This window comes from Sciurus vulgaris (assembly GCF_902686455.1).
Source record: "Sciurus vulgaris genome assembly, chromosome: 1".
NCBI lineage: Eukaryota > Metazoa > Chordata > Mammalia > Rodentia > Sciuridae > Sciurus > Sciurus vulgaris.
The window spans coordinates 145274996-145296646 of NC_136461.1; the positions used below are offsets into that span (position 1 = coordinate 145274996).

At 36.0% G+C, this 21651-nt stretch overlaps 1 protein-coding gene across 3 annotated transcripts in view; it reads left to right on the forward strand.

The window, feature by feature from the left end:
• Nucleotides 1–21651, forward strand: part of PREX2 (phosphatidylinositol-3,4,5-trisphosphate dependent Rac exchange factor 2) — a 270079-nt gene that overhangs the window by 207430 nt on the left and 40998 nt on the right. For all 3 annotated transcript variants that reach the window (XM_079101557.1, XM_079101558.1, XM_079101559.1), the window contains one exon: nucleotides 3954–4068. In XM_079101557.1, the coding sequence (XP_078957683.1) occupies nucleotides 3954–4068 (115 nt within the window). The remainder of the gene's footprint in view (nucleotides 1–3953; nucleotides 4069–21651) is intronic.

A 21651-nucleotide genomic window follows, 5' to 3' on the forward strand; every position in this document is an offset into this window, starting at 1 on the left:
AACTACATACTGCTAAATAAATTAAATATTTAGTCAAACAAATATGTCCATATTACTTTTGTGAAATATGTTATATGAATGGAAACTAGGAAGTGATGATAAGGAAAAACCAAGGTTTGAAGTTACCATGACATTTTTTCATATCTAACCTAAATTTATTGAGACTAGAAATTAACTTGGCAGAATGCCATTCTGTTGTCTTTCTTCAAACTACATAATAATAAATAAACATCTAATTCACCCAAACTAAAAAATTTTCCTTCCTGTTCCTGGCCATATAAATTTTAATTTTTAAATACAGAACTCATCTTTTCTTGTTCCTTTCCCACAATCCTATTATGTACCATAAAATTCTTGCTAAACCTCTTGGAAAAATTATTAGTTGACACTATTTCTATTTTTTATAAATTTTGTGTGATTGCCAATTTTAATTGCTTGCTAATTTGAAAATATTGTCAAAAGATGTGATGAAAACAAATTTATGGGAATGCAGAAGCATTTATTAAAATTAATTTCATATAATTGCTCTTAGAGCAGGACTGGCCATTCTGGCCAAAGTTGAACCATCAAGACCTTTATAAAAATTAGCTCCAATGGACACACAGTTCAACTACTTCTCTTTCCCAGTGTTCTTTGTTTCTCTGGTCCTAAGTCACAAATTGAAGTGTCCTTGCATACACCCTTGGTTCCCAAAACATTCTGTTTAGCTAAGCACACTGATGCATAATCTATATCTCATGGAAATTGAATTAAATAATGCCTGAGGAGTATTTGGCATGTTGCCTAGTACATAAAACTCATCCAATAAATAAGAATAGTTGTGGGTTTTCTTAATAATATTATTTAATCATGTTCTTTCCAATTAACCATAATTAGTAGATACTCTTTAGTTTCCACGTGAAAATTGAGAAACCCGAAGATCTCAGATATTAATTAACTTGCCAAAGTTGCAAAACTACTGAGGAACAGAAATTGGGCTTTTACTTTAAACCTGGAGGTCTCATCATTAGCTTTCCCAACTAGTAAGAGTAACTCACATTGACGTTTGACTAGTGATAGACTGAATCCTCCTGGGATCACAGCTTGTTACCAGAAAAACAATTAGCAGAAGTTAGTGGAAGTGAACTTGGCATGTATTTGAGGCTGGTTTTTCCAGGAGGCTTCCTTTTACTTCCTGTCAGTTTTCAGGACCTGGGAGTTGACTGAGCTAGTTGCAACTGTTCTAATTAATGCCAAAGTCTAAGGAATAAGCAAACACAAGGTCCATCAAGACAACCCTATACATTTGATATCCTATACTGAAATAAATGTAGTATGCTCCCTCTTTACCCTTCCACAGATGCTTTAATCAGTTATAAACCAATTATACCATCTTAAAATTCCAAACTTAGTAATATTCTTAAATAGCTTCCTTGTTTGTCCAATGCTCTAGAACTAGTTTAGAAAATATAGCACAGCTAAAATTAGCAGTATCTTTCCTGTTTTTGTGGAAAAAAGTGGTGATTACTTCCGTTGATTTGTAGAAACCTCAGTATTTAAGAAACTATTAAATTTAGCAGTTTTGAAAGTTTAATTTTTTTTAATCAATTTCAAAATAGTTTGGAAATTGAGGCTCAAAAAATAGCAATGTACTTCAAGGAAAAACAGTTTTCATTGTCAAATTAGACCCATTATCGTTTCTGATGCTGGCAAACTTTGCATAGGAAATTTTCCATTTCTGAGTCCTATCGTGATGCTTGTCCTCTCCAAAATTTAAAAATATCTCTAAATAGAGGTTAAAGGGAAAAGAAATACTTGATAAAAAAAATGTTAGTTAAGAAAAGGAAATATGTATTAACCAAAAGACATTTAAAATAGTGTAGTGTTTAGTGAAGAATTGAAGGGAGATCAGTAGAGGAAAGGGACCAAAGGGAGGGAGGAAAGGAGGGAAAGGGGAAATACTGGGGAATGATACTGGCCAAATTATATGGTTATGTTTTGTGCAGATGAAAATATGTAACAATGAATTTCACCATCATATACAATTATATATGCACCAATAAAAAACCATGGGAAAGCTGGGCACAGTGATGCACACCTATAATCCCAGCTCCTCTGGAGGCTGAGACAGGAGGATTGCAAGTTTGAAGTCTGCCTCAGCAAAAGTGAGGTGCTAAGTAACTCAGTGAGACCCTGTCTCTAAATAAATACAAAATAGGACTGGGGATGTGACTTCGTGGCCAAGTGTCCCAGAGTTCAATCCTTGTACTCAATAAATAAAAAAAAAAAAAAATTTAAAAATGGGAGAAAAAAATCAATGGAGTGTTACATGTGTGTTAACTAAATTAAGTATTTGAGTAGAATTAGTTTCCTAAGATTCTACTTTATCTATACTTTTTATTTCACTATATTGATTAATTTAATTGAGACTATAAGAATGTAAACATACATGGAAAGTGACAATATCCTTTCTTAAAATTCTGGTGTATGTTCATATATAGTTCTGCCTCTAATGCATACGTTCTCAATGTGTATGCATAATGCATAATCTGTGCATATGAGTTTATATATACTTAAATTGTATATTTGAATCTTGAGTTTAGTTTCACAAAGATTGTTATAGGGATGGAAAATAATTTCTGCCCTTCATAGTTCTGAGTTGAGATGACCCCTATAACAAAAAAAATTCACAAGAGAAAAACAGAAGTTTAATAACCTGTGCGCCTCATGCCTACGTGGGAGACACCCACAGAAGCACGAGTGAATTTCTAGGAGGTGGTTTTGAACTTAGGCAGGTTTGCATACCATAGTCCCCCTTAGCTGTGTTCTCACGTTTCATGGCTTTAGCTACCTACAGTATGGTCTGAAAATATTAAATAGGAAAATTCAGGAAATAAGCAATTTGTGTTTTAGAATGTCTGCCATCCTAGGTAGTGTGGTGTGTCATATCCTGCCCAGGACATGAGCCATCTTCTTGTCCAGTGTCCAGGCTTTTTTACACCACCTTCCCATTAGTCAATGGTTCCAGTTACCACATCATGACCATTGCAGTACCACAGTGCTTTTGTCCAAGAGACTCTGATTTTACTTAGTACCAGCCCCACAGCTCAAGAACATTGATGCTAGCAATTAGGATATGCCAAAAGAAGCCATAAAGTGCTTCCTTTAAGGGAAAAGCTGAAAACTCTTAACTTAGTATCTACGTGAGACTAGATCTTCTACCCACAAAATATTAAAGAAGGAAAAGAAAATTATCCTAATTTTACTGTAAAACCTCAAATTGTAGAAGTTAGAGTCACAATAAGTGATAAACACTTAGTTAAGATGAAAAAGGCATTGCATTTATGTGGTGACATAGAGGAAAAAACACAAGATACACAGAATCCCGACTGTGGTTTTGGCTGTCCCCAAGGTGGCTGGTGTCTTGGAAGGTACACCCTATAGATGAGGGGGCCCATTGTACCATCATCCATTGAAACAAAGAAAGAAGGGTTGGGAAGGATTCAGTCATGGTGAGGTAACTGGAAAGAGCAGGTGATAAGTAGGGGAGACCCTTACAAATGCAGATTTTCTTTACAGATGCAAATTTCCTTTATAAAAGATAGCTTCTTTTGTTTTCAGAGTTTCTCCTATGTTTGCAGTTTCTCAAAATAACCAGCTCAAAATAATCCTTATGCCAAACAGGCATATTTCGGGGTGCATATTCTAGTCTTCTACAATGCATACAAAATGTTTTAAAAATAGATGACAGTTTAAACTAGAAATTTCCTTTGCCTACTTAACAGAAAAATCACCAAATGTTTGGTATTTATTTTGAGAGCAGAAAAACAGTTTTCATTCTCTTTTGAGCTATTTAAATACAGTAAGTATGCTCATATTTGGTGCTATCTCGTGCATTTACTAATAGTAAAATTTGAAGGTGGAGAAATTGAGTTATCAAGTTTCATATAAAGTATACTAACTTGTCTACACAGCACTGGAAAGCATGGAAGGATATTATTATAGAGACAATGTTTCTGTGGAAGAATTTCAAGCCCAGATAAATGCAGCCTCCTTGGAAAAGGTCAAGCAGTATAACCAGAAACTCAGGTATGTACTGCCCAGATTGGCTGAATGTTGTTTTTTAAGTCTCTATTTTGAACACATCAATAGGATTTGTGACATTTCCATTATATTATTTATTATTTTTTCTTTTGATATGAAGTCCTCTTATGTAATGTTTAATATATTCTAATGGCTAATCTTATTCCTAATAAAAATGATTAAAGTATTTTTAAAATTTTTTGTTTTAATGTTTTAATTTTTGAAAGGATAAAGAGAAGAGAATAAGTATACAGTAGGCCATTTCCAGGGGAGGGGGGACATTGACATGTTATCGTGGTGTCCCCAAGGAGATTCTGTGGATTAAGAGTAACATAGGTTCCTTCAAGTACATGGAACAGCTGGTGACTCCTCAACTGGGAGAATATCTTCCGCGTGGAAGATATGACAGGTCACATCTGACAGGTCATATTGACAGGTCATATTTTTCCAATACCAAAATATCTTCTTACAACTAGATATATTAATGCTTGTATGTTATTTTTTTCCCCTTAAAACAGTGTTATGGTCCATTGATAAATGGCAGGAGAAATTAACCACCATCAGTGGCAGAGAAGTTTATTGTAATTCAGTAGCTTTAATCTTCAACAATTTTGGCATATGTATCTTTTTGAATTTGCTTGAAAAATGTAAGTTTTTTATTGTTCGTTTATGTTTGTGCCTCTAGGGATCAAACCCAGGACCTTATGCAGACTAAGCAAGTACTCTACCACTGAGCTACATTCCTAGCCCAAGGCTTTTTATAGATAAAAGAAAAAATGCTCTATTCAGAAATACTGTTGTGGTATTTCTTGATTTTTGTCTACAATTTGGTCACACAAAGATAATTCCTAAAATGTCCAGCAGGAGGTGGTATTGGTTCAGGTGGTTAAGATAAATGGGTTAACTTTTTCCTCTAGGAATGCTTTGCCTCCTTCCCTGGTCTCACAAGCCTGGCCCTTCTCCTAGGGTCTCTATGTCTTCCACCATTTATCATCTTCTGAAGCTCTCAGTCTCAAATTCCTACAACCTTTTTACCTCCTCTTAAAATGTGGTTCAAAATCCTGAGGAATCTGAAATGTCTCTTAGACTGCTCCTACGTTATCACCTTGTCTAGACCACTATTTCTTAAAGGCATTCGATGTACTAACTCTTTTCACAACAAGAAGCTAATCTGATGTTTAAATATCCTACTCTGGTAGAAAGTCTACTTTCCTTTATAAAGTATCTTTCTTTTATTTTGGAGTTAGAGTGCAGTTGGGGCCCTAGAATGTTTTAGAAACTCCCTAGGAGATTGTAATGTGCAGCCAGAGTTGGAAAACAGTTCCTAGATCTAAAGTTCTCAATGGATGATTCCCAGACCAGCATCATCAGTGTCATCTGCAGACTCGCTGGAAATCCTGGGATGGGTCCAGTAGCCTAGGTTGTAACTAGCCTTCCTGGTGATTCTTTTGTACACTCCCAATTTCAGACCACTATCCCAGGCCAAAATTAATATCAGATCATTTTTCCACCCTTTCATTTTGCTTCATGATACTATAGAATCCTGAACTTCTCCTCCTCATTAATACAATTATGTGTACAGAATTCTCATCTTCTCTATCTAGTATAACCTTTATGAGATGAGGGGTGAACTTATCTTGGTATCCCATTGTATTTATCAAAGGGTTTTGCATAAGAAGCTCTCCACAAATGTGCTTCGTTTCTCTAAAGTATGTAAGTGAAACTAAAGTTATGGAAAATAATATTCCTATAAGATGGCTCCCCAAGAAAAATGGAGGGTTGATGTGGCTGGGGAGGAAAGAGGGGAAATTAGCCAAACATTAAACCTCTCCCAGTGCTTTCTTTCCTGATAACAATGGGCCCTAAAGGAAAGGGGCGGCTGCAGAATGCTGGGCCCTAAACCTTGACCTTACCCCATGGCAAATTAGTCCTAAATAATAGTGGGCAAGATTTGAGTACTTAACCCTTGGAATTTGATTTAAACCTGTATAGCTAGCCCCTGACGGTCAAAACTGCTCCTACAGGACTTTCAATGATTACATCATTGTATCCTATAAAACCAAAATCCCCTCTGTAACTGAAAACCATTTTCCCATCCGGAGAACAGGCCCCAATAGCACCCAAGTCCCTGAAGGATAAAAGGCTTCTCTGAGTCTGTTGAGGTCTGCTTCCCGTTCTTTGGCACTTTAAATAACTAGCAGAAAGAAGTGGGGCTGTGGCTTACCATTCTCAGCCCTGTGGGGTCTTTAAAGAAAAAAAAAAAAACACAAATTTTATATGTACGCACATAAGCCAGATTCCTGATGTTTATTAAGAAAATAACACATGCATTAGTTATGTGCTATCATATTCTTCTAGGAAACATTTTAGCGTATCTTTCCTTGAGAAAACATTTTGAAAAGTATCAGCTCCTCAGTACCAGTTAGGTGCCCTTGTCAGTAACTGCCTGCTATGCTTCCTGCTTACTGCATGTTAGATTTACTTTGCAGAGAAAGGCAATTATCTTCTTCTTTCCAATAGTATTTTTCCTTCTTGCTTGTTTCTGAAATAAGGTGCTAATTTCTTTCTTAATTTTTCCTGCTACTCTGTAAATACAAACAGTCCTAAATTGCTCATGGACAATTTGTTCTTGGTTTTCAGAGCTTCAAGTCAACATTAACCGTTTCAAGGGGCACTTATTGTCCCCTCTTAAAAGTAGTCCTGAGGTGCCTGTTTCCTCATAACCCTAGCGCCCTTTTCACATTTACACTGGAAATCATTTCATTTTAGACATTGATTTATTTGCAAATTGGATGCCAGAAACAGCCTCTTTCTCCTTAACCTTACATCAAACTACTGTTTAATTAGGAGGCATTTTTTCGATTATGGATTTCAGAAACCAAACTCAAATAGGTATAAGCAAACCCTATTTTGGGCTAACATAATAGGGCTGTCTAGGACTGTGGCTGCTACAGGCACAGTGTGATCTGAGGTTATGAGTTCCTCAGGAAACTGTTGAGCTTTCCATCTGCTGGTATTCCTTTCTTCTGTGTACACTTTATCTTTGGGCTTCCTTTTACTCTCACATTTCGATAAAGTTGGTTACTATAGACCAGTGTTACATTTGCAGAAGAAAAGAAAATGCCCCAAGCCCACCAGCTCTAGCCAAGGACTGGGACAGACATGCATTAGGTCAGACCAGATCACAGCCCATTTCTGACTGGGTTCAGTATCATAGGAGCAGCAGACTCTCACCAAGAGTGAGAAGGGAGAAGGATACAGGATAAGCAGAAACAACAGTCTCCACTCTAGTTATAGAGATTGCTCCAGAATGGTCAAGAGTAGATGGAAATAATTTTCTACTTAAAAGAAAATGATAACCGTAATACAAAATACCAAAATTTTCAGAATGTATGAGTCAGTAAAAATGCTAGACAAGTAATGTGGATTGTTTTAATAAAACCTAATGAGTTCCATACTATCATTTCCATTGTAAAGGGAACTTAGGTTACCCAGATAAATATATGGTGAAACCAGGATTTAAGTCAGACTTTTTTCTCTTTATTGTCTATATATTTTTTTAATATTTAATAAGTCTATCTCAACGAATGGAGTGAATGTTTTACACTGAAAACAAATCCTCTGATACTAAATATTGGTTTCATATATTACCCACAGCCCACATTTCTTCTGGTTTTTTGCTATTGGTCTTTCATTCATCCGGAGTGCTTGAAGTTTCCATTCTTGTGGGAATGGGGAAGACAGAAAATGAACAAGCAAACAAATCTATAAACAAAGTTTTTCATATAGTGAAAGTATACAGAAGAAAATACAAAGCAAGTTGATGCATTAGGAGTATGATAATTCAGAGGGGTAGTGAAGGATGACTTAAACATTAGCCTGACTTACAAGAAGGCAGACTTGCCAAAATATGGGGGAAGATCTGGACAGAATCAGTGGATGGATGTCATATGAACAAGCTTGTCCTGTTGGAGGAGACAAAGTCACTGTGATTCTAGCACATACTGAGAGATACAGGCAGAACCCAAATCTGTAAGGTGGTAGACCATTATAGGATGTTTGGTTATGATTGTAAGAACAATAGAGAAGCTGTTAGAAAAATTTTATTGAGTTAATGCTGTGCACTTCTATTTCATGCATCAACTACAAATAACATTAAAAAATGGTTGAAGTTTTCACAAGGTAGTATTAAAGCAAGCCACAGCCAGCTGACTGGTCTAACCTCTTGTCTCCTGTGGAAATCCACTGAGACATGCACTTGAGTGTCTTTGTCACATGTATGATGGCTCTGGTTCTGGGTGCCTAAAGACACCTTCCTGTGGCTGTTTCCCCTATGAGCAAGACTGAGCTGCAGAAATGGTTGACAGATGTTCTAAAACATAACCTCCCTCCTGGGCCAAGTCAGGTAATTTTTAAAAATGTTATTATTATTATTATTATTATTATGTACTGGGGATTGAACCTAGGGCCTCACACATGAAAGAGGCAAGTGCTCTACCACTGAGCTATACCTCCAGTTATTTTTATTTTACTTTGTGACAGGGTATCACTATGTCGTCCAGGCTGGCCTTATATTTTTGCAGCCCTCCTGTCTTAGCCTCCCAAGTGGGTAACATTCTTGATTGATTTCTTTCTACCTATTTAAGAGGAGCAGCATACACAGTGTTTAGCTCTGATATTCTGACAAATTTATGATTATCTTCTCCCTTCACTGTCCTCACCTATCTTTATTCTCTTTTCTACCTAGGACTTTCCTTTTTATTCCCTCTGGCCATAAGCCATAGTCTCTATCAGCCTCATTTTCCTCTGCCCTACTTAAAGGTAATTTATTATTACTAAACCCTTTCATTTTAATGCATCCTTTTTATTGGCAAAAAGCACCACTTCGTGGTGACTAATGAGATAAACTATAAATGTGAACAGTGTTCCCTGTATCAAAATAATCCTTTCAGTTTCAGAGGCCTAGATTATTATTTTTTTAATACAATATTTTCAGTGTAAAATAAATGGGAAATAATGAAATTCAGAAGGAAACAAATTACATATTGGCTGCTGTGATCTTTTATTTTTTTGTGAAATGACAGCTTCATACTGATTTTTTTTAGAGCCCACAATTTGGGGTATCAAAATGAAATTCATCATCTCCGTAGTAAGAAAACAAGAAAATTATTCAAAACAAATGTGGTCTTGAGGTGTGCCTTTGTGGATAAAGAATGACATATTTCTTTTAAAAAAGGGTTTTAGGAATTCTAAATGCATTTTCTGTAGTAAATAGAAAAAAGGTAGAGATATGTTAACAGGAAATACTACACATAGACACCAACCTCAGAGCTATAAGTTTTGGAAATTTTTACAACTGAGAAATGTCTCCCCAAAGTGTGTGATTTAACTCTTCCCATGATAGTGTCTCCATGAGACCTGTCACTTCTCTCTACCTCTGCAGAAAAAAAAAAAGAAAAATGTTAGCGAGTATGCACCCCTGACACAGGATGGATTTGAAAGATGTCAGTGCCTCACTGCCATTTCACATCTTTACCTACAACTATCAAACAGCAGGAAGGGACAATGGGACTGCAGCTTTTATATCCTCTCCTGGATCCCAGACTCACATTCTTCTCTCCCTCGAGATCCTCAACACATAAAACACTGTTTCCCATTCCTTGATTGGATAGCAAACAGTATGTCCAGGTTGAATAGAAAATATCATGTTCTATTGATAAGTATCTATGGAAAATCCATATTAAACTGCCACAACCAGCACAGCCAAACTTGCAGTTCCAGGGAGGGGCGAAGGGGGATTAGAAAAATAAAGACTCACAAACATGGATTTTGAAGATTAAGCTGGGATCAGGTGGAGCTCTGCTTTCCAATGGACATGCAAATCTGAAGAGTTATGCCACCAATCTTTATATATGTCTCATTATCAAGTTAAAGACTATGCAACCACTAATCTTTGTGTTCAGGAAAGTTACTAGGACATCTATGTAGCTTTTCCATACTTGCAATCCACATTTGTAAAGTGCAGTGTTTGGAGCTTTGTGTAGCTCTCAAGAACGTCCATTGTTTAAAGTTACTGTAAAGTGGGCAGGAACTGGAGAAGCAGAGCTGATGAAACACTGTGGTTGTCTAGCATAAGAATTTCTTCCTTCTTAGGAGCTGTGTGTCTGAGATCAAGGTCAGAACTGATAGGACTCTTGCCCAGAGCCTCCTCATGCAGTGCATCGCCATATCAGCTAAGCATCCTGTGCCCTTGCATAGGCACCAGGCATGCCACAACCATGAGGTCATCAGAGACCCCCAATGTCAGTCACTGCTCTCCCATCCTCTGTCACCACTCTGCACATTTAATCAATGAGAGTATAGGCTAAAATTAGAGAACAAGTGAATGAGTGTGTGATAATATTAATTAGGGTATAAATAATGCCTATGTTATTAAAATTATTTCTATATAGAGCTGAAGCTTATAGAGTTAAGTGATAGAATTTCTCTTTTAATTAACCAGAAACTTTCTAGTTTCATATTTGTCTCCTCTATTAGCAGTTCAATATTTTTTCCACTGTCTTTCACCAAGTAATTGTTATTTTTGTTTTGTTGTTTTGCCTTATTTTTAGCTTAAGATAATCCATATTTTGGTTTCTTTACAACTATCCATATATCAGATATCTACATTCAATTCATTTCTGTTTTATGAATGTGAACACAGAATTTTCAGTGTTGTGAGTTTTGTTTTATTTGAGAAATAATTATCCCATGAAAGGAGAAAAAACAGTCTAGAAACTAGAATTTGAATTAGCTTATAATGCTTAAAAGTTCAGAGACTTTTTTTCTGTATATGAAGTGTAGAAAGGATCTACTATTTATAAAGCATAAGTTATACTGGAGTGCCAAATTCTCACAAAGTAAAACTAAAGGAACGGGTAGATACTTAAATTTATTCAATAAATGTTGTTTGCCTACAAAGTACCAAGGACAGCGCTAAATATTGGTGTCAGAACAATAGATAAGGTCACTGCCTACTAAGAACATTTTTGTCTGTGAGTTATAATAAATATTAAATATTCTTTTCACTAAAACATTGTAAAAATATGTGAGACAAATTCTGTGGGGAAGCTGTAAGGTGCTAGGCAGGTGTTCAGGAAGGGAATGGGGTGAAGATTTCAGGAATTTATTAGTTGAGCAATGACCTTTAAACTGAGATCTGAAAGAGGACTTGAGGTCACAGTGTTTAGGAAGAAGGGGATAGGAGGTAAACTTGTGATGGGGGGAGGTTATTTTCTAGCAGAGGGAACAACATGTGTGAAAATCCTAAAGAGAAATTGTAAGGTGCTGTGGAGGCTTGAGTTCAAGAGAAAGAGGGCCATGAAACTAATCTGTGAACGGAATCTATATGCTCCTTTTCAGTTTTCCCTTCTTGTTTTTTAACTCAGCCTTCAGTCAAGACACACTTCAGCTCCTTTGCTATTTGCTGAACGAGTATAATTATTTAGGACCCATCTCAAATTTATCTTCCTGCAGGATACTTTCAATTATAGCTTTAGCTGGAATTGATGACCTTCTTCTTTAGAACTGAACAGACTCTTCTATTCCATTTGTTTTATATTGTGGATTATTTACCTGCCTCCCTCATGAGGCTAACCTGGTCCTAGATCCCACTATGCTCAGTACATAAAATCATAAAATTAGTTGAATTGGGAATCCTATTAATTGTAATACATGGTGACTTTTTTGATATTATCATGTTATTGAATTTATTCCATTATCCAGTCTATTCAAAAAATTTCAGGCTGTTTGAAGGGTACAGATGCTGACTCTGTTGGAGACCTCACTAGAAAATTTATCAGTGTAGCCAAGGTTCATAAATTTCACATGAGACAAGATCAAATGAAGTTGTTGTGGCACTTTGAGAGGAACATATCTCTTTTTTATTTGAAAAGTACTATAATGCTATTAAACCTTTCCACCGTTACCTTACCAAGAATGGAGTACAGCTGTATATACATTTATGCATGTAATCATATTTAATTCACCTCGAGTGTACTTATTTGAATTCAGACTAATTCATTTGCCCTTGAGGGATTTTAATTATAACTATTTTACCTTAAAAGAATTTTAGTGCAGTTTTTAGATAAGGGCAGCACTTTAGATTAGGATTCCTTAACTATGAGTTTTCATTTTTGTGAAGAGTCCTGCATTGTGGTAATATTCACAAGGATGAACAGATAGACTGCCTGACAAGTAGAAGCAGATAAAATGGTCTTCATTTTTTAAAGGATCCTTTGAAAGGAATCATCTCTATCTGAATGCTACAAAAAGCTATTGTTTTTCCATCCCCAAGCTAGGAAATGTTACTGTGTTCACCAAAGCAAAGGAAAGATCACAGTACTTCGTGCTCAGAATTTCCTTTGGAATAAATGAGAACTGGAAGCGTCAAAGAAAAACTAAGCATACCCCAAAGCATCAGTTAGGGAAATATACTCTGTGATGAAAAAGTTTTCAGTGCTTATAGAAGCAAGATTGATTTTTATTTTTAACTCTGCTGACTTCTCTATCTGATCACAAGGACAATCAGCCTTAAAAATATATTCAAGGCAACTTAGTCAAGCTTTCTTGAGTGAATTTTTTTTCCTATTGCTTTTTGTTCAGTTCCTTTTTGTGGACATTTATTTTGTGGATATGCCATGGAAGGTGAATGAATGGTTATAAATAATCTTTTCAAAGAGTTATCCATACTTCAGTAAGGAAATTTAGCTTGGGCCCAGCCCTTCTCATGCAAAAGACCTGATTCTAACTTGGAAGAAATTAATATGCATATATTGAAACTCATGATTTGTGAGAAGAAAATAGCACTTGATTTGTTAAATCAGTCGCCTCTTTAGATAGACTGCCCAACTTTGCCTGAAGGCAAGGTTCTATTCTTACAAGTTTATGAAATTCTGTCATTTAGGAAGAAAATCAAACAAACGTTTGCTTGGCTTTTGGTAAATTAAGCAGTAATGACTCATTTCAGTTGCCTTGGCCAACTCTTAATCATCTCTCCTGACACCTCAGAATTCACTTCCATGAGGTCTTTCCAATCTCTCCAGATTACTCTTTTTCTTTACATTTCCTTATGTGTCTATGTGACACCATTTATCACATTGTGTTTTATGTTCATTTTATGTGTTTCTCCTTTTCATCTTGCCTTGTCTCTTTCTTTCTTTCTTTTTTTTTTCCTCCATTGCTAGTAAAGTGTCTACTAATAGACAATTAGTAAGTATTCATATAAATACAAATGCCCGGAAGTTAGGACAACCAATCCAGAATACAAGATAACAAACTGTGGCAGGTCCCTGACTAGCATCATGATAACTTCAGCAGACTACCTGGAGAATAATCTGGACTCTAATCAGTGTCAAATGGGTCTTCCTAGCCGCTCCCATCCTGCTGTGGGAACTCTTCCTTATGACTCATCAGTATTGTGCTCTTTACTGCAAGTACAGGCATGTGCATAGCATTGGGACTACAGAGATGATTCAGAATCCAAGAGAAAAGAAGAAAAAGTGAAATGAATGGACTACCTTGAAATACTCCAGTGAACACCATGGCGGAGGTAGCAGGATGGGTAGGGAGCGTGGCAAAGGAGCCCTAGAAAAAGCCTGGGAAGTTTAGGAGCTGTGGGTAATTCCAAAAGATGAAGGTAGTAGGCCTGTTGGAGGAGGAGATAAGCACTGTTTCAGTGGGTGGGAACAGTATGCTTAGGCACCCAAGAGCTGCGAGGGGTGAGGAGGAGCAGAGGGTGAAGCAGGAAGGGTGTGCAGACCCTGAAGATGCCAGTGGAGGAGCTTAGGCTTAAACCTGGAAGGGAAGCAGTTTGCTTGTGAGTTCTAAGAAGTGGGGTTCTGAGGGGTGATGGCACCGCTGAGGACAAATAAAGGGTGAAGAAGGTAACGGACAAGCAAATCCCTTGCTAGTCTCGAGGATTACTGTTTTCAGTAGATTTAATAGGCATTCTTATGAGCCAAGTGAGAGATATGGGGGGGAACCCCAGAAATAGTAGATCAAAGGACATTTACGATATGGTGGCAGGGATAGCAGAAACATGAAAATCTGCAAAGATATAAATAAGAAGAAACAGGATAATGACATGAAATTGGCCACTGCTTTATTCTACTAGAGAATGTCCATCAAACTTGTAATCCAGTCCCCATTTCTCTGTTGCCTAGCTCTATGACTGGAGCAAGTTCTTAATATTTCCAATCCTGTTCCCTCCATTGTCTCTTGGAACTAATTGTGCTTTGTAGACTGTTAAGAGTATTAGCTGAGAAGTATGTTCAGTCCTCAATATTTACCTAATATTTACTATCACAGAGGTTTGTATCTGAAGATGGGTTTCGGAGGTTTCCTGCAGAGCAAATTAATTGAAGAGCAAAATTAGCGTCAAGAGTTTCTTTCTCCAAGATGCTTGAGGTTGGGGCAACTAGCTTCACTGTTCAGTGGGAAGAACGTAGAAGAAACTTGCATAAATGCAATGCCAAATGGAGCAGGAAGATGCTTCTGAGAATAATGCAGATAACTGCATTTGAAATCACGCCTGAGAGCTGCACAAGGATAGGCGATATGGGAAACTGTCAGAACATACAGCTCCAGCTGTGCTTCCAGTCCCAGTTTTAGCTCAAAGACAGGAAGTAGGTTTGCCCAAATCTACCATAAACAATTTTGTTCTCCCTCCAGAGACTATGCCCATCTGGTGCGTACCAGAATGCAAGATCCCTGAGGGAAGGAACTTTTCCTCTTGCTCATTGCTGTATTCTAAATATAGAATATTGTTCTGTGCCTAATTGATGCATAAAAATACTTATTGAAGTAATTCAATGAAAATATTAAGAACATGTCCTTATGAATAGAAATCATAGTTGTGGAAATACTGTATTTTATTACTCTCAGGCTCCTGTTGAATGCCATGGGGGTTTCAGGAAAGTAGAGAAGATTTTTTTTTCAGTAGTTTTTCAACAGTAAGGGCAAGGAAAAAAAATATTAAGCATCACATCATTTACCTCTTTACTTCTGTCTAATACAACATAGCAGAATCTATGATAAATAAGGGATAAGACTCTCACTCTCCTTCCCCCTCCAGCCTTTTTGTCTTATCTTCTTCCTCCACTTTCTGATTTCACCATTTTTTTCTTTTTCTTTCAACTACTGTTCATATCTACTCAGTTAATCCCCCAATTTTTTTCAATGCTTCCCCTCTCCATGGAATTCAGTAGCTGTACACAGACTTAAAGTTCATGATATAGATGCACATTCTTTCTTTTTCTTACCTGTAAGACCCTCCTCATGCCTTAAAGACCCTTCTTTCCCTTAACTTATTAATACCTCCTTGTCCTAGCATGCTTAGTAATGTGCTTTTCTAGTGTGCTGCTAAACCTTTGTAGTAGTCACACTGGATTGCAATTACCCTTTTATTTTTCTTTGTCAGTCAATACTGGTGGGTCCTTTGCAGATAAATTTTGTCTTATTTTCACTTTATTATCCGAACATGTGGCAATGTACTTGACCTGTGAATTATTTGTTTATGAACAAATATCTGAATACAGAAATCTGGAATTTAGAGATATTTGAGTACCTATGATAAATAAATAAACAAACGAATAAATAAAGCTGACCTGGGAGAATGTTCAGAGCAAAAATAGAGTGGCAAGGCAGAACCTAAGAAAACAGATACTTTAAGGGTGGTATGCAATGAAGAGTAGTATAGGGAGGAGGCAGAAAAGGTAAAGCAAGAAAAATATTTGAAAATCAGCAAGGCAACCAGTTTTCAAAGACAAATTTAAGAGAATAAAGAGTTTGAAGATAGAGTGGGCTTCATTTATAAGAAGAGATTCAGAAAGTAATGTCTGAAAAATCTCCATTGGATTTGGTTAATGCACAGTCCTGGACATCATTTGAGAGGATGACTTTAGCAGTGTGGCAGGAGCACCCTGGCTGCCATCAACAGAGCGTGGGTTGAAGGGTTCAAAGTGGGATCAGTCAGTGTGGCTTCCTTGGGAGGAATTTTGGCTGGAGGAGGAGGGAAGTTACCGGACAAGATCAAGGTGGGGCATGGAGTCAATGAATTTAGTCAAACTCCCAGTTCTTTGCAGGAAGGACTCAGTATGGCAGGAGGTTGTCCTTTGTTAATCATGGTTGATTTTCATTTTGTTCTTAAATTCTTTACTTTTGTTTAAGTTCAGAACTTCTTATTGAAGAATTTCTCTGTTGGACAGTTTTCTAGGTGTTGATCATGTGGTGTTAAATGTGACAGAGTCCCACCCTCATGCAGATTATCTTCAATTCCAAATATTTCTTGAAGATGTACCTTTGATGTCTTTGCTTATCTGAGGAGTGAAGTTACCTAAAGAGTCTCAAGGAGGGGGCTTCATTTAATTAATATAATTCTTTTGCCATATTTACTAAGTCTTTAAATTCTCATGTCTCCATATCTATAATTCTAGTATGATGACATTTCTCCTGTTATTCCCTCAGAGGATAATAATGGATAAATAACTGTTCTTCTACAGTTATTTTATTTTTTTAGTTATTTTTAAGATGAGACTCATTCTAGAAGTATTGATCTTAATATCTTAGAAGATGGTGATAATTCCATGCTGCTTCTGCTAATTTTAATTGAGCTCTGTAAAAGTTTAAGATAGGACAAAGACCTGGATTATCTTTTCCAGCCAATTTTATCTTACTACTGTAAATTCATTTTATAAGAGAAATAGTGAGCATGTCTGTATGTTTTGTGATGGAGAAAATTGATGATACTTGATGGGTTTTTTCCTTGACCAAATAGCTAGCTACCATTTATGATGGACAATTTTCAGTACTTTGTGAAATAGAATCTTACTTGAAAGAAGATGCAGTCTCTTTGGAATTGGTCGAAAGCTGACATTCATGAATGCATTTTGGAAATTAATTATTCATTTATTTATTCAAACAAAAAATGTTGAACACTCAGTGTGTGTCTGGTACTCTATAAGGTGATGGGTAACAAAGATAAACTGTCCATTGTATCTTCAAGGTGCTGATAGTATAATGGGGAGAGAAACATGAACAAGTCCCACAGATAGAAAACTGTAGACACTGATGTTAGGAGAGGTACAGGAGGCTGGGGTATATGGAAAAGCCAGTGACTCTAAAGATTAACTGAGAAAGTTTGAGAGAGGAAATTTTGCTGACGATGGATCTTGGATAATGAATAATAATAATAACTAGCACTGAATGACTTACTATGTGTAAGGTTCTATATTTAAGAGTCTTGAATTTGCCCAATAAATGAAAACAGCTTTCTGTAGATTCTAGTACAGAGTATACAAACTAAGAATTAAGATACATAAAATTCTCAGTGTTATAGAAGATAACCATATTTATTTTCATCTCTTCTTCTTTAGAACTGAAAAAGAATTTTGCTGTGTCATTTTCTACAGTCCTTTATAGGTAAAACAGGGCTGACAGAGGTTGCTAGGGATTCTGAGAAATTTTTCCTCTTGATAATACTTGTCACTCTCTGAAGTAGGGGTTGTCAAACATCCTTGCTCACTAATGTTAAGTTCTAAAGATTGTTTAAGTATTAGGTTTCAATATTAATTGAAATGCAGTCTAATACTTATAAGACTAAGAATTTCTCCTGCATACAGAAAAAAAATCCTTTTTAAAATATTTGTAAAAATGATGATTTAACTATCTGTAATTAAAATTTTTAATGTATTTCTTTTCCTCTTTCAAGTCACATGTATTTAGTAGCTTTATAGTATAGTAACTCCAACTTTTTATACTTAGCTCCCAAAAAATAAAGTTCAATTCAGTTCATTACTACTTCAAATATTAGATATATGGCATGTGTTAGAAAGGTTTTGTGCTCACCAAGAGTACGTAATTTTGCTGCCAGGAAAGGTGGCACAGGCCTGTAATCTCAGGGATTGGGAGGCTGAAGCAGGAGGATCACAAGTTCAAAGCCAGACTTGGTAACTTCACAAGAGTCTGTCTGAAAATAATTTTTAAAAAATTTTTAAAAAGATAGGGATGTGTCTCAGTGGTTAAAAGCACTTCTGGATTTAATCCCTGGTGCCGAAAAAAAACAAAACAAGAAAAAAACATAATTTAGCCTAAGCAACAAAATGAGATCAACCCAGTATAATAGAATGAGATAATTTATTTCAATAGAGTTCTCAAGATGTCATATTTGAGCTGGACTTTTTAGGATCAGTAGACTTTTGCTGAACAGAGGTAATTCCAGGCAGGAGAGAACAATGTGCAAAAAGGTGGGGAAGCTTATAATTTATGGATGGTGTGTTGGGGGGATGGGGTATGAGCAGAGCACAGTTCTGAGACGGGATGGAAAATCTTGTTGGTAGATCATTAGGAAACCCTCTAAGACTTGAATTTGTTGCAGACTTCTGGGATTGAACCTAGGGTTGCTTAAATACTGAACCACATCTGCAGCCCTTTTTTATTTATTTATTTATTTTTAATTTTGATACAGGGTCTTGCTAAGTTGCTGAGGCTGGCCTCAGATTTGCAATCCTTAAGCCTCATCCACCTGAGTTGCTGGTATGATAGGCATGCTCCACCATGCCTGGCCTAAATGATTTTAAAGCAAAGCAATAAGATGATTATATCTATGCTTTATGTAGGTAATCCTAAAAACCACAGTTATTTACAGGGGGTATACAGAGAAGTAGTGAAAAAGGAATAGACCCATCCCTAGTAATAAAATATTATTATTATAATTATTCTATTATAAAATAATGTATGGCAATATTATAATATTAATAATGTCTTTATAAGACTTTTATCATTTTAAACCTAAAAATTTATTCTTTGATATGAAAATGCCAAGCTGTCTTGAAATGTAATTATAAAATTAAGTAGAATTATTTTAAAAATAAAAATGTCACTTTAATATTTTTTGTGGGTATGATGAGATGTGTTTTATATGGTATAGCTAAACATTATTATTTAGAAATGCTTTCTAACTTTAAAGGGTTTGCTTCTTTTTCTCTCCATTTCTACAGAGATTGTGTCCCATGATGGCAGGACATTGTATTGTCATTGGAAAATAAGTATATATGCGTATATTTTAGCAATTGATGGATACTATCTATTCTATAGCAGGTGCAGGAAAAGCAGTGTCACCCTAGCAGACTCATGAAAGGAAGAGCAAAGATCAAAGTGGAATAAAAGGATATTTGTAAAGCAGATAATAAAATTTTAATCCAGTTAGGTCACTTACTGTAGGGTCTCAAGAAGGAGAGGAGTAAAAAGAGATTATTGATCACAGCATGTCTGACACCATAATTACATTTTCAGAACACAAAAGAAGTTGGAGAAATGCTGTCTATCCAATATCCATATGAAAGTTTTTCTCTCTGTGGTCACATACCCCTATGGTCTTTCTTGTGAACCTTCGGAACATTTGGATATGAAGCTGAAAATTGATATTGGAAGTTCTATGACAACTATAAGCTTAAGTTTTTCCATTTATGACAGGCAGACAAACATGCAGTCAAATCAAAGATTGTCTTAAGTTTAGAATTTCTGTTCATGTAACTTGAAGCAAAATGTCAAGACTAGTGCTTATGGTCAAGGAAAATGGATGGAATGGGGGAGCAAATGAACATTCTCCAACTTTCTCACTCAGCATGTATTCTTTTACCATATGTGGCCACAATTTGAACTTGTCCAGTGATTTTCATTTACATAAGAGAGCAGAGGCTTTTAATGAGATGTTCTATAGTTTTGGTTTTTTTCCTAACATAAATGTCATGGTAGTTCTACAGTAATTCCCATGAGACACCCAGTCACACCTGTGCTCAACTTCTAGACCATTGTAATGACTTCCCTAATCCTATGAACAATATGCCATTATAGTTCTTTTTGAAATTCAGAGTAACCACTAAAATCCAAAGTAAAATAAAATAAAATAATAATAACCTGGTAACAGTTTAGTATATTTTTTACACGATACAGATATTAGGAGTTATATGTGTGTCTGACCAAGCGAAAATGTTCTGTAAATGGTCATAAATATAGAAATGACCTCATAAGCAATGATCTGGAAAAACAGCAAGAATATAGCAACGATCTGGGCTGAAAACTTTACTTCCTTTTTATTTACAAAAATACCAGAGGCTCTTTTACCTTAATCATCTCTCTTAGAAATTGGATATTCTCTAATCTGCCCAGAAAAGTCGGGGGGAAAGTTTGCCAATATGAAGGATGCCTCTTTTGTCATTGATTTAACTTTTGTGTCTCTTCCATGACAAAATTAATTAGTTTAAATATTTCAAATGAATCTGCTTCATTGTCTTTATGTGAAAAACTGATTAAAACTGGTCTTCTCATTCATGGAGCATGAGGCTGACCCTGTTCAGCTAGGGTCAATTTACCTATTCAAGGAGGCAGTTTCCTATTAAGTTAGTACATTAACTTGCGTGACTGTGTAAATTAATCTCAGTGTGCCACAAACTGTGTTTTGTTTTCTCTCATGGCAAGCATCAGTTCCCTTTTTATATTATCACAGTCTTGATAGTAAATGATTTTTTTTTTCACCTCTAGGATCTCATGCAACTCAAATTCCCTCAATTTTCCTGTTTTATGAGTATGCATTTTTTCCTGTCCAGTTCTTATCATTGCTCATAGCTAAGCATGCATTTTGTAGCCCTTCTTTACTGCTTAAAAAATGAACTATAGTTCTTTAGTTTGCTGTTTTATCTCCCCAGAACATGTATCCAGTCATCTTCTCTGGTGTTTTCTCTCCTTCTCTTCCCTGAACCCAGTCTTCAGTCCAGTTGGCCCCATCTGTTCTGTCTGCTCAGTTGTTCATGGTGTTACCTTTACTTCAAATGTCTCTTTCCCATTTGACCTGTCAGAATCCTAATTCAGCCATTCAGGTCCAACTCTTACACTGCATTCTTGTGACCTTCCTTCTGTATACCCAGAAACTGTTTGTACCTTTTAATTCACCTGCCATTGTCTGTCTTCCATTATAAATGCATGTCTAGCTGTCTTTGCTATTAGATGGAAGGCAAAATGTGCCAAGATTAGTTTGTCCTTATTTAACATGGATATATTTATTAACACTACTTACTGAAACATATGATATTATCACCTCATTCATTGGTATCTTATTTTATGGGAACTTAATGAAAAATAGTATCAATATATTTATTTTACATGGCAGAATTAATTTACAGACTTGTGACAGTGAAGTCTGATGTACATCAGCCTGAAAGGAAACCCACAATTCAGCCTGGGTGAAATAGCAGCACGCTTTCAAAATGGCCTTAATAAGATTTCTATATTCAGACGAAGGGACAATGACTTCATTCTTACTAACCTCAGAAGCATAATAAACTACCATCAGTTCTGGCTTTAATCCAATTTTTCCATTAACTTTTCCCATAAAATTTGATTAAGGACATTACAAGACTTTCATAATTAAGGATAGTGCATTATGAATTTATTTCTTGTCCATGGTTTGTCATAGTCTAAATGATCATTGAAATTCTGTGAATACCTATAAACCTTGTGGCTGGTAAAATACTTGGCTGAATAACCTTTGTTCTG